The 16,466-nt window shown below is 37.3% G+C and overlaps 1 protein-coding gene across 2 annotated transcripts; it reads right to left on the bottom strand.

Moving 5' to 3' along the window:
* Positions 1-635: 635 nt before the first annotated feature.
* Positions 636-15,861, bottom strand: LOC135582016 (F-box protein At3g54460-like). Of its 2 annotated transcripts, none has more exons than XM_065174890.1 (9): positions 15,163-15,861; positions 6,932-9,583; positions 6,646-6,859; positions 6,291-6,569; positions 6,146-6,205; positions 5,943-6,073; positions 5,528-5,642; positions 4,060-4,209; positions 636-920 (listed from the first exon to the last, which is right to left on the bottom strand). In XM_065174890.1, exons 1-8 carry the CDS (start codon positions 15,684-15,686, stop codon positions 4,063-4,065), a joined length of 4,122 nt encoding a protein of 1,373 aa, XP_065030962.1. In that variant the 5' UTR covers positions 15,687-15,861; the 3' UTR covers positions 636-920; positions 4,060-4,062. The 2 variants fall into 2 exon arrangements, with proteins under 2 accessions (XP_065030962.1, XP_065030963.1); XM_065174891.1 differs by lacking the exon at positions 15,163-15,861 and adding an exon at positions 13,967-14,065.
* Positions 15,862-16,466: the final 605 nt, after the last annotated feature.

Raw genomic sequence — 16,466 nt, 5'->3', positions numbered from 1 at the left:
CAAACCACTCGGGTCAACAACCCACAGACTCTTCTGTGACATGGTGGCCCAGCTTGATCTGATCTGATTCGATCTGTGGATTCTTCCAAGTCATAAGCAGTAGCCGTGGATGGACTGGCACTGACTAGTTCACGAGAGATCATATGGGTTTCGATCGTGATAGGACAGATTGACTCCACCTGATTTGTGATCGGCTCGATCGAGTTCAGCAACCGTTGACCAACCACAAAGGTTAGAATTCCCTTGATAAACAACAATAGGCGGTAATTCACAGGTTTCCTATACATATGTATTCATAGTGCGTTTGCTTTGGATGTCAGATAACAACACTACAATAACTTAGCTACATTATTCCACTTATGCAGATAGAATTCCTTCTAAAGTGAGACTCTACTATGTTCACAAATGAAGCTGCTTGCACACCATCGAGCAAAATTACTCGAGCCGGTCATCTATCAAGCTCCAAAAACTGAGGATCTCAATAATACTAGACCAGTTCGATTTGACATGGTCAAACCAACCTTTGTTAACCCCATGTAGAGCAATTCAGTCCAAGATCCACCCAAGATTTAATAGACTCGACACTCGATGCCACCTCACCTTGCTACCAAAATAACGGAAGAAAGATCCAAGGATGGAGAAGACCTCAGGTCAGATATATACCAGAAATATACAGATTGCTCTGCCTTACATAACGTCAAATATTGCCACCTTACCTCCTCAAAAATAAAGGTTGGATGTGAAAGGAACACGGTTCACAGTATCATTTGACTTCTGTTAATGTTCCATCTGTATCAGTATCATCAAAGGCTTATGATTTCCAAAACTTTTCAACCTACAGTCATAAAATCAATTGGAATAGGTACAACCAATGGAATTCAATCGGAGTAGGCTAATTTCGGCCAATTATCATTTGACAGCTGCAAAAACGAATAAAAAAAGAGGCCGTAAGCAAAAGGAGAGGAAGAAGTTCAGATTGAAAGACAAAAAGAAAACTTATAATTATGCGAGTGAAATGAAGATGTTGCTACTATTGCAAATAATAATATTTCCTAAAACTATTGTATTTGTTGCATTAATCATCCATGCATATGACAGAAAAGAAAGAACATAAGTATATGAAAAGGACAAATAGTGACCATCAATCTTGGTTCTCCACAAAAAAAGAAGAGAGGTGTCATGACATTTAAAATCTATTTGAATCCCAGGAGTATTCTCTTCAAAATATCTTTTTTTCTCTAGTTGTTTTCACATTACCCGACACTTCAGCATCACAGTTTTCAAAGTTGTAGGAGCAAATGTTTTGAATTTTTAATATATATTTACTACAATTATTTCTATTAAATATATCATAGTTACTTCTTGATGAATTACTTTCCAATATCTTTGGTTGTTATCATTTATGATTTTTAAAATTTTTATAGTAGTTTCCTTTTTTATTGAAAAGTTAGATATCATATCAAATAATAGAATAAAAACATATTTTAAGTTCTCAGATCCTATTTCGCCTTTGCTAATATTTTTTATTATATTTTTTAAGTTTATTCTTGGCTTGTCTTGATCTTGTAAGTCTAATCTGAGCACTTCTATAAATTTGATCATATCATCACAAGTGGATCCCGATCTTGATATCAACCATACAAATTACAAAGAGAAGCCTAGTGCTTCAGTTTCATCAGCATTGTCTTAGCTTTCCTATTTTGATGGTACAATCATGTGAGCCAGCATAACAAAGAAAGTGCTTGTTCCAGTGGCTAAAAGGTGACAAGTTCCCCAAGATATTAATCCCTTGAAGCTACATTACAAGATGAGTAACTCTTAAGCTTCTTGGTTTTAGCACCCTATCCTTTCTAGCATTTGTACTCTTCCTTGTATCATTGGTACATGGTGACAAAACGATTAGAAAAAAAGGAAGCAATCATTTAAATGACAATACAAAAGCACTTCCATAGATTTTTCACTCAGCAATATAAGTTAACTAGAACAAAAAAGGCAATGATATATGATAGTTACAAAACAGGCTATCATATTTACTCTTTTGCCATGTGAGAAAGTATAAGATTTTTCATTTTTGCTTTATTCTAACAGTAACATTGCATATAGTCTTATCCTCCATGATGATAGTTATCATATTAAACATGCACATCCTTAAAAGTAATTACCATAAAATGCTATTAGACTTGTTGCAGGGTGCTCACAACAACAAAAAAACCATAATATCCCAATTATTTGGGGTTGGCCACAGGGATTTTTTGCCACCATAGGACTCTATAAAAAGTTATATTCCCAGCTCAGTTAAAGAGTATATAAATCCTTATTTATAATTTCTACTGAAGTCTATGAAAAAGAAAAGCTCCTAATGTCAATACTAGCTAAAATCATGTCCTCCATGATGTTCTCTATAAGTAAAATCGTCTTCCTATATCCTTTACAAACTTTTAGATGATTCATGCATTCATTATACCTTGATTCTATTCTTTAAATTGTTCTTTGAAGATAGTGGTGTCAAGGGCCGAAGAAGATGCGGTAGTTCCTCAAGGATGACTACTTCAATAGTAGATATCCATGTTTCATTATTCTAGTGGTTTAAATAGGTACTCGAGCGCTCACCTAGGCGCTTGGGTGAGGCGAGGCGAAGTCCGCCTAGGCGCTCGCCTGAACCCAGGCATCGGGCGCCTCAGGCAAGCACCTTGTTTTAGCAAAGCAACCGAGCTGGATGATCAAGTTTGGTTCGATTGAACAGTAACTTAATTGGTTCAATTGAACCTACTATTTCTAAAGCTGCACAAGCAACCCACCTTGCGTGCACGACCCCGGCCCATAAACACGCACAGCCTCTACCTCTATCACTGACGAACGGGTCCAAAGGTCTAGCTTTCGTGTGTAGTTCCCTCTGTTGCCACTACTTCCATGTGCAGCTCCTTCCACCATCGAGGGAGCGGACCGTAGCTTTCGCTGCCACCGATAGACACATCTAAAGCTTCCTCCGCCCGTAATGTCGCTGTCCGAAGTTTTCTCGGTCACTGCTGCTACTGTCAGTAGTTTCCTCTGCCACCGCCACTGTAGTCCAAAGTTTTCTCTGTCGCTGTTGTTACTGTCCGAAGCTTCCTTCGCCACCACAGTCGTCAATCGAAAGTTCTTTCATCACAGTCGTTCTCTCTTTCTCCACTTTCCACCGCCGATGACTATTTTCTCTCCTCTAACTACTATTAACAGTGGATTAAATACCGTTAATAGCATATTGTTAATTACTATTACCTTATAATAGTCCCTATTTAGATTTTAACACTGCTAATCTCTATTTATTTAGAACCTATTATTGAAGACGATGAGAAGAAGAGAAAGATGAAGATGGACGAGAAGAAACCTATATAATAGTCATCTCTTGCCATTGTTGAAAAGGATAAAACATATTTTGATGAAGTTGGACGAGAGGAAGAGAAAGTTAATGATATGTTCGAGAATGACGATGTTGATTATGATGATGATTACATTTGAGGTAAAGTTTTATTGTTGAGTCTTTCGACATTTTTGTTATTAGAAGATGGATAATGTGACTTGATACTTTAGATCTTTTTTTAATACTTATATAATCATATTTATCAATTATATTATATATTTTTTATATTTTGATATTTTAGAGTGCCTCGCTTTGCTCGACCAGGCACTTTGGTGGGCACCTAGCGCCTCGGACATTTAATGACCTTCGTGCCTAACGTTTTTTAAATCACTACATTATTCATGATAAATATAAGGTCTATAGAAGGAGTCTGCAAGAAAAATATAATGGTTCTAATATTCTTAAATAGAATGCGATCATTAATGTAATCTCTCTAATTATAGTTTGTACTACTCTCCTGATAATAGCAGCCATGAAGTTTTTGACTCTGGATGATCATGTAACAAAGTTTAACATCTACATAACTTTTTGCTGTCTAGAATCTATGATAGTAAAGTGAAGATAATAAACAAAAAGACCGAATACAATGCATGTTTATTCTAACTAGTTTGTAAATAGCAACTAACAGATAATTAGATAGATTGTGACAGGTCCAATACCTGTTATGCTTTCACATTTGTGCACACAAAGCTCAATCGAGCCAAATAATTGCTTTCAGCAAAATTATGTAGTGTGCGATGAGCTCGTGTCCCTTCATATTCATCTTTATCAACTTCTTGCTTGAATGTTTCTCTACAAGCATTGACATCCTGAAGGGACAGATGCAGTTAGTGGTACATTAAACTTGCAGCTAATATTGCACTTACTAAATGTTCCAGTGCTAGAATCTTGCAGATACAATTATAACTAAGCCCTAGGTTCAAAGGGTCCAAGAAGGATTAGCAAACAATTTCATACTTCCAAAAAAGAATTAATTATAGAAAATAAGGCAAAAATGAAAATTGCTTCCAAAACTAATGTCGACCTCAAATGATGATTAAGCAAGAAAACAACAAGAATGGAACCTTGCAGGAAGTAAAGGTTCAAACCATAGCCAAAAAGTATCGCAGCAGACCATACCATATCAACCAGTACATGCCAAATTAACCATGGATTGAAATGTGGACTACCCAATCTCAGGTTGTATGAAGTGAACTGATTATATCTAGCCCATTTTTTCATAATTTTACCAAACTTGCATTGGAACTGATTTAAAACCCTATATATTTCAAGCAAAACTGGTCACAGTAGAACCCTGAGAATCACTCCCATCTCCTCGAAAGTCTGATCACTCCTCTTTTCACACCCTCTCCCCCTTTCTCATTCAAAGAAGAATAACACAACAAGAGAGATATATAATTAAAAGAGGCAAAATTAGCACTTTATCCCAATCCCATTGTGCTGCCAAATTCGAAATGGCAAAGCATTCAACTAACGTATTGTCTAAAATTATTTTACTAATGAAGCCTGGAGACTGGTGGAAAGTGGAGACCATTCTTTACTTGCTTCAGTTGCTTGCACAACCACCCAAAACCTCCCATGAGTAGCCCTAGAAAGAGAATCTGAAGAAATTCCACCAAGGACTTCCAAAGAAGATATGAAACAAATTCTAGCAACAGGTTAAATATTCATGGAAGATTAGATCAAAGAGATCTTCATGTAACAGAACAAGAGAAGCAACAACCAGAGGCCTTGTTATTGTTCAGGGAATTGATTACAGCAGGATAGATTTATTCATTAAAAAATCTCTTGTAGATCATAACTAGAGTAGCTAGAACTCTAAAAGTACTCACTAGTCACTAGAAACTGACTATTTTTCTCCTCAACATTTCAAAAATTGAGCAATAAAACAAGATAAACCACCAGGTCGACTTCCGATCGCTGATTTGTTTTATATTTGTCAAATCACTTGTACTTCAATCCTCAAATGAAAAGTGCTTGACCTTGGAACTGAAATTTACATGGATTAGACTTTGTTGTTATAGTATGAATTAGAACGGACAATTGCCTCTTAACACATTAAAAATGCTCACCAATGGATCAAACAAGCTACCTACAGCAGAGCACGCAAAGTCAGGAAATATTTACCTGTAAAAATTTCAACATTTGCTCTTCAATGGTACCATACATTGCCAGTGTTTCTACATTAATCGGACGTGTAGCACCCATGCGATGAGCACGACTAATCACTTGTTCTTCCATGCTGATTACATATAACAAATTCATAGTACAGGTTAAAATGAGATGCCTATCCATCTGCTGATAAATAAAAATAGAAAAAAAACTGTAAAGAGGAAAAGCACATAACAAACAGTAAGCAATTAATGGAAGAAACAAAATTGAAGATAACTATTGCCTGATTAAGACAAGTTAATGTCGTTACTTCCTGAATAGCTACAACAGAGCATTAATTAACACTAAAAAAGGAATTTACTAACGCAAGTGGTGGTACCTCTTGCATATATGCATTTACTTACTGTATACAGGTAAACAAGAGAATTACCTTCTATCCCAGATTGGTTCCATCAAAAAAACATGTGTAACAAAGCTCAGATCTAGGCCCAAGGCTGCACTTCCATCCATTAGCAAAACCATGCAATTTGGGTCTAGTTGGAAGGTCATCAATGATTTCATCTGAACAAGACAATTAAGTAAGATCCATCCATGTGGGACGAATAATTTTATAATTGGGTAATGACTTCATACCTTGTTGCTGGAATGCATCGGACTATACATTTTAGCAAAGATGATGCCAGCAACTGTCAACTGAAACAAAGAACCAAAAATCGACCCATTCACTATAGGTTACTCAGATGATGAATAAACTCTCGAAGACATGTTTAATGTTTACCTGCTGTTCAACAACATGTATATGCTCAAGAAACTGAGAAAAAACAATTACTTTCTCAGGCAGCACCTTACAAGACTCACTATTCTGTGCGGACCAAGCTTTCCGATGCACAAAAAAACTACAGTTGACCTTAGAAGAATAAAGAAGCTCCTTGGTTTTATCTATTCCATCTACAGATTCACCAAATTTTCTGTTTGTTTCTTGTAAAACCTTCAATCGCTCTACTAAATATGCAACTTTGCTGCTAGATGTTGACTGCCAGTCAGGATCCCAGTCATCCTGTAAAAGAGCACAAGTAATTCTAGAGCAGTAGTTGAAATAGATCATTTGATGTTAGTTAAAAATAATGGCATGCCTGTTTATATGATGGCTGTAGCTCAATAAGATCCTTGGGAACAGGCCACTTTGGATTTGGATTTTCTGGCCGAGCTATTGTTTCTGGAGATTGCATCTCATAATGATATCCACAGCCAGGTAGAGTGCATCTTTCACTGTCCAGAGCAACACAATCAAGGCACAACATATGCCGACATGGTGTAATAACAGGTAAACGACACCAATTTTCGCACCTAAATGTAGTAACAACAAAATGATTATTATCAGAAAATATCATCAGTTAAAAATTTATATGCATCAATTACCTGAAACAGCTACAACCATTCAAAAGAGAATTCTTAATGAACCCATACTCTTCTGAAAGAGGATCAAGACCATGTTGCACTAGTATATCCATTGTTTCTTGTATATCCTGACCAGCATCTGTTACCTTGATATGTCCAGCTACACAACAAGATAGTCTGACATTCCTAATAGTGCTACTGCGGAACTTCCATTGTTTTGGGTTCAGAAGTGACTCAACATGAGAAGGATCATTCCAGTCAGCCATTAATATATTTCGTCGGACAGTAAGAACCAATTCATTGTAACTTGTTGCGTGCTCTTCAGTAAAATGTAAAAAGGTAATCTTTTTTATGCAAGGAGGTATGCTTTTGAGATCTATTTTCCTTGCACTAATCATAATCCGCTTAAGTAAATGAAAAAGGCGTAACCTTCCCTCCTCCAGTTGTGCTTCAAAAGGTCTAAGTATACCTGCTTCCCAGGATTCCTGATTTTGACCATAAGCTTCATCATGAAGAAATTTGAGCATAGGTTGAAGATGAGCTACTTGACTATTTGGGGTATTTGGAGTTGGTGTACCAGTAAGAATCCATCTACTTGCTGCAGTCAAAGAGACAGCCAACTGTAATTTGTTTGTCAAGCTGAGACTTGAGCCAAGCGTATGTCCTTCGTCTAGCATTATCCTAAGCCAGTGCACTTGCATTAAGATGCTCCTCTTGCGAGGGCCCCACTCTGCACTTAACTTGTTGAAGGTGGTTAAGACAATGTCATAATCCCATGCAAGATTATGAGCAGAAGGCTTTCTGTTATCAGCCCACACATAAACACGTAGGTGACCAGGACTAACATGCTTCTGAATTTGGGTTATCCAGTGATCAATCAAATTTGCTGGGACAACAATCAGGGTGGCTCTAGACAAATACAACCTAATTGAGTCCAATGGTTTGGTCAAAGCAATCCTGAGTGCTGCAGAGTCAAATGCCAAATTATCAAGTGAAGATGGGTAATACCATTTTATTGTACCATGCTCAAGCTTTCTTACAAGCCCAAATGCTTGAAATATTTTATGGTACCCCTGAGCCTCTCTTGTATATACTTCCCACTGTGCATTTAGAACTGGCCGTGTCAAACCATTTTTTTCCATCTCTTGGAACTTGCTGTGTGAAAGATTGGCCAACCAATTTAAAGCCTTATTTGTTTCATGATTGATCAGTGAGAAATTATCCTTTAATACACTTGTGAAAAATGAGATGTTTTGCTCTTTCCCTTCTGCAGTTCCTTTTGTATAAAATCCAGGCAAATATGTAATTCTTGTCTTGGAGTCCCAAGACTCTTCTGGAGCACCACAGTTCTGATGTATTGGATCATTGTTCATACTGCAAAACCATGCTGCTGCAGTGTCAAGTGTACTTCTCTCGGATAGCCTTCGCCATTTTCTACAAGCATCACACTGAACCCATGTCTCACTAGAATCAGAACCAACAGTCTCTTTTTTTAGCTTCTTGTAGTTGTTGCGAACAGCAGGAAAAACATGTTCCTGATTCATCAAATGTTCTCCTTTTGCAGCAGTCGATATGTTTGTGCAGCCAACAACTTTTCCTGCAGTCTTTATGTTGTTATCAGAGATAATACCCTTTCCATATTTGTTTAGAAGATTTCTCTTAACTCGACTCAAGCTTCTAGTACTTCTAACAATGCATGTTACAGGCATTGGACTTGATTTTGTGCAAGTTGAAATATCCGACTTCCAACTAGAAGAATCTATCAATTCTGCTGTAAACTTAGAATCTATTGATCTGCATCTATCATATGGGAAGGAATTTGAGTTTTCAACTGAACTAGGTCTCAGTAGGGGCTGATTAAATTGGGTCTCACCCCTTCCTAAATTTTGTGCTATAGATCTTTTTCTTGCTGACATAAAGTTAACTGAATTTAAATTATCAGCAACAAGTTCATAATAACCACATCTTTGGTCCATATTATGCATGCACCAAACTACATCTGCATTATGAGGAGGGTCAGCAACAGTTCCATGAGTTTTCAGGATAAGAGATAGTGCAGTTACAGTCTTCCCTAATCCTGGTTCATCACAAAACATTCCTCCATGGAAATCACATACAGTCGGAGCCATTTCAGTAGATAGTTCACCAGAAACAGAATTCATGTAAAGTGAAAATCCATCCACTGTTGAAAAATCTCTGTATAGAGGATGTGCCAGAACAGCAGTATGGTGCTCACGTTTTAGCATCCACTCAACTGCTGCTTCCTGGTGAGGAAAAAGCTTTAGCTTCGTACATGGCATGATAGGCCTAGCCAAGGATCTTAGATGATGACAAGTGGCTGCAACATTTACAAGGTCCTTGGGGCCAAGTTGATTCAACACATTTGTCAAAACATCATCCGAAATATCCCAGATACCAGGACTTACAAATTCGCCATCAGGTCTTATTCTAGTAGAGTAAATCTTCTTTTCCTTCCCAATGCTAGGTAAGCTCTTGAACATTTCATGAAGATCAAATAGATTCTTATTGTCAGAACCAGATAAAGTACAGCGCATCTTGCAGCCCAAGATATGACAATCAGAATAGTTCCAAATGGATTCATCATCCAACTTGCAATAATCCTTGGCTTTCCAATCAAAGGTGAGTAAAGAAATTCTGACTTCCCAATTACAACTGTAGACAGACATTGGTAATTAATGTTAGCAAATAGTTAATTAACCATTCATGGTTTTGCATGGATGGACATAAATCTGATCCAAATTAATTAATTCACTAGATAAACAAACAGTAATAAGAACAATATACTGATCAGGGAACACATGGGACCTATACAATCAAATTTGTTGCTAACATAAAATTCGGATCAAACATTTGATGACCAACAGAGTTTACTCAGTGTGGTGGAGGACAACAATCTAAGTGAGTTTTTACGATGATGCAAAGAAATATAAATGTATGCATGTATATACATTACTTATATAAAATTATCAACACCATATCAATCACGTGATGCAAATGATATCTTTCCCTAGAAAAAAAGCCATAAACTTTCAGTGGTTATAACTGATATTAACTATGCCAACTCCAAGAGGAGATATATAGATCTCAAAAAGCATGAGCCAAATTCTTTTAATAGCAACAGGTAAACTTCATTTTGTTGATTCTGCTAAAGCATATCCTTCTATCAAGCGAATCAGGCAATTCCTCCCAACTTTTTCATGAGGTTTCATTGAACCAACTATTGAGCTTTCCATAACAGAAACAGGTTACTGGATAATATTGCCAATTCATCTTATTCACCAAATCATCTTTGGAAGAGTGAGAAGAGCAATTGTGCCTCTATGTTTAACTTTCCAACCAGCTATCCACATCTTGTCACACAGTTAACCTCATAATGGGGAACCTATAAACAAATAGATAAAGTACTCAACAAGGAAGACAAAGATTAATCCAAATATGATCATCATATTGATTCATCTTTTAACTGCCAAACTGTAGCCAATCAGATGGTATCTTTTATTCAATGCCAGCATCCTGCCAAATTACTATTCAAGTTTGCTGGTGTCCTTCTCTGAACTCTATTAACTGACCAAAATAAATCTTAAATCACTGATCTCTTCTAGCTACTGTCCCATAATTTTAAACTGTTTAAGTTTTCACTATTTTACATATTTACTAAGCTTTGTTATGATCGTTTCTTTTGCACTAAATGTTTGTTAAACCTAACCCATAACTCCTCCTTAAAAACATAAATGATTGAATACATCTGTTGTTAATGACTTCGTTCTATGTAAGAATCCTGGAGGTTACACTAAAAGGGATAAAACACATGATTGCGGAATCAGCAGAGCGTGACAGGCTATCCTGATTCTCATGGTAATTGTTAATGGGAATAAGCATAACAGCATATAATGCTTAAAGTTTTTCTCTAAGAAGTTAGAATCAGTTAAAAGGCCTAGGACTATTAAATGGATCTCATGATCATATATTTATATTGACTATTAACTAGAACCTAGGGTCATAAGCACCATAATTGCATGTCCTTTCCTCAAAAGTCATCAAGATGATTGATCAGGACAGCAAAGGTTTGGCATCATTGATTTCAACCCAAAGCAAACCCAGACCTGACATGGGTACCTACCTTCCTAACCGAACCCCATCCCAAATCCAATTAAAGGGGACTTGAACCCAATTTATGTGGGTTGGTAAGACAATGGACCAAAATACCTGAACTGCCATCCTAGCTCACGCAAGGATTGACAATGGATCCAAACCTGACTAATTACCTAGGTATCTGAACACTAACTCATGTACCAACTTCCCTACCTGAACACATCATAAACCTAAGAAAAATCCAAGACCAATTTAAGCAGGTCAGACCCGAGTACTAAAAAAAACCAATCCACTGCCATCGCTAATCATTTGTTAAAAAGGTCCATCCTGCATTGCTGACAAAATATACATGAAATAGGGCTAATTGGAGCCTTACCATTTTGGTAGGCACCACAAAAACCTTGAAACTTGAAAGGCTAGCTAATAGCAAGGCTTTCAGTACCAGTCGGCTTAAACAGAATCAATGTAAGTATTATCTAAGATTGATCATATGTTTCAACACAATCAATCAAGTCAGCTTTTTCTCTTTTCCCTCCTTTTTCAATCTAATCTAATTGGACCAATTTAACCCAACCAATATTTAAACTGATACAAAAATAAATAATGACTAACAAAATTAAATAATATTAATAAATTTATTTATACTAATAAAATAATTAGAAAAAATAACTGTTAAAATAAACAAAAAAATTATAACAAAAAAAATAAAATATGGTAAAATCAAATCATTGTTTGTAAAATAAAAATATATGTTTTAAAAATAATATTTTGTAAACAAATCAATAAATATTAAATATTAATTACACCCAATGTCATTATAGTAACACTTCAAATATTAAAATATTTTTCATCAAAATTACTTTACCTATAATAACAAAAACCTCTTTTTTGGGCCAAAATTCATTCTACAATTTCATATAAAAGAAATTTTAAGCTTTCAATTCATGAAGTTATTCATGAAATGAGTGGCTAATTGATTAAAAAAAATAATTTATCACAATTTTAATTTTAGTGGACTCAAATTAATAAAAATATCATTTTAGGCTTCAAAAAAAATCTGTTGAATCTCATTTTACACCTAATTTCCAAGAGTTGTCAATTTAGATATTTTTATCTTCAAATAATATAGTTTACAGTTATTTTGAATGAGCTCACTGACTTTTACACTTACATGTACCCCTATCAACCAGGGCGTGAACTAGATTGTTAAGATCAAGGTTCGCAATACCGTACCGTACCGGAGTTTCGACCTGGGCTCGGTACCGGTACGGTACGGTATACCGCTCGATACACCCAGGTGTACCGAGCGGTATATTCAGACATGCCGAGCACTGTAGCAGTTCTACAGTGCTACAGTACTGCTACAGTGTCGGAACGGTAACATATGGTCCGCGTACCGAAAGTCTGGCGGACCGATACGTACCGCCCGTACCGGGCGGTACGAACCGGTACTGCAAACCATGGTTAAGATCATGGTGCGCAGTACCAACCCATACCGCCCGGTATGAGCGACACGTATCAATCCGACAAGGGACCAATACGTGGACTACCCTTTACCGAGCAATACCATAACCTAACCACGTATCGGGCAATGCAAGGTTTGTACTGGATGGTAACGGTCGAAATCTGACCATTACCGACTTGAGGGCGATACCATAACCTAATCCCATATCGAGTGATATGGGGTGTGTACCGATCGATAACTGTCGGATTTCGACCATTATCGATCAATGACTAAGATCGCCATATTTCATAGGAAAGGGTTTTTAAACCCTTTCCCCTTTCCTCCTCCCTCTTTCAACTCATATCAATCTCTCAATCTCTTCAACTCTCTCAAGCTTATTCTCACTCACATCTAACAATTCAAATCATTTCTTTGTAGATAATTCAATATTAATGGAATGATGATTCAAAACGTATAACAAAATTACTCCCCAAAGCTCAAAAAAGATATATGTCACTATTCTTTCTTAATTTTGATTATTTTCACTAAAATTATACTAAATTTATATTTATTTCCAACTTCAAAATCCTAAACTAATTTTTTCTAATTTTCAGGTATTTTTGGAGTTTTTTTTTTTTGGGCATACCATCAGTATGCCTCGGTACGTACCGTACCGACCATTGGTCAATATACCGGTACGGACCGAAATTGCAAACCTTGGTTAAGATATCTTGGTTGACTGAGCTAGATCAATTAGCTCAATCAGATCAGATTGGGACTCGAATCATGGGGAAGGGTTAGGGGTGGGGTTAAGGATGTTTAGATATTTTATTTGATTGGCCCATATCTAGCTTAGTCAAATTAGAGTTGGACTTGAATTGGGAGAGCGAATCGGGTTTGTTAGTTCGGACTTGGGTCTGTTATAGCTAACAGAACCAAACTCAATGCATTTGAGCTAACCTAGCGAACGCTTAGGCAGACCAATGCCCAGGACCAGGAGTTCGCATAAGGAGCACCCAAGCCTAAGTGCCTCCTCAAATTTATTTGAGGCGCTCTAGCCTCATCTCACCCAAGTGCCTAGACAAGCACCGGAGGCCTCTTAATAGCATTGGCTCAACTCCCCAAGGACGGCACACATGCAATTTTGATTTTATTGGTTGATACAAAATTGCTATTTGTAGCTATTCATTCTCATTTCTATTCTTTGATCTTATATAAAGAATAAAACTCTTTTGTCACATACACTATCTGAAAAGCACATGCTAGACATGGATAATAAATACTTAGTAACCAAATCTTAACTAAACACATTACAAATAACATATACCAAAGATAGCAATATATACCTTGCCCCAAACTCAGGGAACACTAAAAGAATCCTTATTAGTAAGGATAACAATTCCTGTGGCCTTTAAAGGAGTATGTCAAAGCCCTGATTTTGTATATATTTAGTCCCACACAACAAAATAGGGCACGCCATAATATAGGATGTACCATACCTCGCTAGTTACAAGGCCCTCATCAAACCTTGAACCATCTCCTAGACATCCACCATTGTTACCGCTTTGTCCGTCATCAAACTTTAGTCTTTTTCAGCTAATCAGTCAAAAGAGACAAAAAGGTCATGATATTTCATGGGCCATTTGCCCTAATCGAAACCAAAGATATCATAATTTAACATTAGGATCATTTGACTTGGGGATGAAATATTCAGGCTTACTTCTGTTAATCCTTAGATTAGTGAGGACTAAAAACATATAAAGAGCTCTAACAAAGATTAAGGCAAGATTTGGAATTACCCCTAATTGTAATAAGAAGATGATCACCATACATAAGTAATGAGATTTTGATTCCTTTGAGATTAAAGGGAATGATTTTCTTGTGCCTAACAAAATTAGTGAGAATACTGGATAAGACATGGTGAATTAGGATAAAGAGATAAGGAGAGAGGAGGTTTCCTTGCCTAATTTTCCTATGACTCTGGAACCAATTAGAAGAGTTACCATTAATGAGGCAAACAAATCTAGAGGATGAAACAAAAGTCATAATCCACTGAACAAAAACAGAAGATAAATACATTTTACTCAGGGTTTCAAAGATGTCAGACCAAGTAAATGTCAAAAAGACTTCACCTTGATGAGAATAAGAGGAGATATTTAAAGTTGGGCCTTGAATAAACAACCTCATTGGTGATAAGGATATTATCATGAATATTCCTACTGCTATCAGGGACAAAAGCAAATTGTTGTTGGAACTAAGAGGATCAATTTTTAGCTTAATTTCATCCGCAAAGATTTTATCAAGTGATTTATGAAGGAAATTGGATAAGGCAATAGGTCTAACGTCTACAACCTTTTATATGTTGACTTTCTTGTAATGAACACCAAGTTTTGCCCAGATAATGGGGAAAGATCCCCTTGAATGAAAATTAAAGAAAGCAAGCAGGTCAATCATTCTTGATGGTATCCAAAAGTGTTTTAAGAACTGAGCAATTAAGCCATCTCGTTGTTATGAATAAACACTTGAAAGATATAAGTTCCTGCTCTGTGAATGTGGTTTCTTATGAGCTTACACACGGTATGATCATGTTATTGTATCGGGGCACAGCACCTGGACCTATGAACAAGTTCACTTGAGATTACGATATCTAAAATTGGACGACTTTCAAGCGATTTAGAGGAAAGGAGGTCCATACCTTGCATGCTTGAAGAGAGATGCAGCCAACGCCCCGGACCTGGGGAATTGCCAACCGGACCACACAGCAATGGGCAAATACAAGTCAATCAACACCACCGCCCTCACCTCGCCGTCCCCTCGAGCAGAAATCCTCACGACTCTGGCATCAATCTTCACGCACTTGTAGCCCGTGAGCGCCTGCAACTGGTGGACTACGCTCATGCTCCCGTTGACCAGCCCGGCCACCCTCCGCCTCCTCCTCTTCGACGCCGACGAGGGCAACGTCACGGCGGCATTCCCAAATGCGGCCATGGTCCTCCCCGGAGTCGCCGTCGCGGCGGCGACGGCGTCAGCAGCTGCGGGCGGAGGCGAGGCGGTGCGGTCGGGCAAAGGCAGCAGGAGGACGCCTTCATCGGAGCGGAAACCGACATTAGGTCCGTCGGAGAAAAGGGAGCAGGAGGCGCCGGGGGTTAGAATTTGGGTGGGCGAGGGCACGGAGAGCACGACCTGGAGGAAGCCGCAAAGCTTGTGGTCGCTCTCCATAAGAGAAGCCCGAATTGTTGTCGCGGGACCAGATTAGGGTTCCGAATGCTCGTGGCGTTCGGCTTTGGAAGACATGGAAGGAGGCAGTAGCCAAAATAAAAGGATAAGTGAAGATGGAATAGGAGAAGGATTCGTAGCAAAGGAGAGAGGGGATGGGTGAAGAACAAACGACGACGTGACGGACTGGAATCGGATCGACCGAAGACGCCCGACCGAACTCATGATCCGTTTGCTTTTTATCTTTGTTTAATATATCAGACGAAGAAATAACCCGTTATGGATACGTTTGTAAACCGCCATATTTCACCCTTAAATAATAAATATTATATATATATATAGAGAGAGAGAGAGAGAGAGAGATTATTGACTTATTATTCGAGAAAAGCCTCATTTTTTTAAGTTTTTCCATAATGCAGAAAAATGTTTTATATTTATAAATTGATCAAAATGCTTTTATTATAAAAAAAAGGGTTTTTTTTCCAAATCTAATTGGGTTGGATCGAATTTTTAGTTCGTTTATATTTGATTAAGTCAGACCATCACACTCAAAGTTACCTGAAAGGGTGTGATAGCATATTTGTTGCATGGGTTATTCGAAACTTCTGAATAACATTTAAACATATACTACATGTAATAAATATATTTAATTTCACATCAACTGAGGAGACACAAAACAAAACAGCACAAGTCACTTTTTTATCTTCAGATATATTCTTTTTTGGTCTACCCTGACAATATGATTGAATCGGTCCAATACACTATTAATTTAAATATTAGAAG

The sequence above is a fragment of the Musa acuminata genome, chromosome BXJ3-11, assembly GCF_036884655.1.
Source record: "Musa acuminata AAA Group cultivar baxijiao chromosome BXJ3-11, Cavendish_Baxijiao_AAA, whole genome shotgun sequence".
Lineage (NCBI taxonomy): Eukaryota > Viridiplantae > Streptophyta > Magnoliopsida > Zingiberales > Musaceae > Musa > Musa acuminata.
This window is presented reverse-complemented; position numbering and strand designations above follow the sequence as displayed.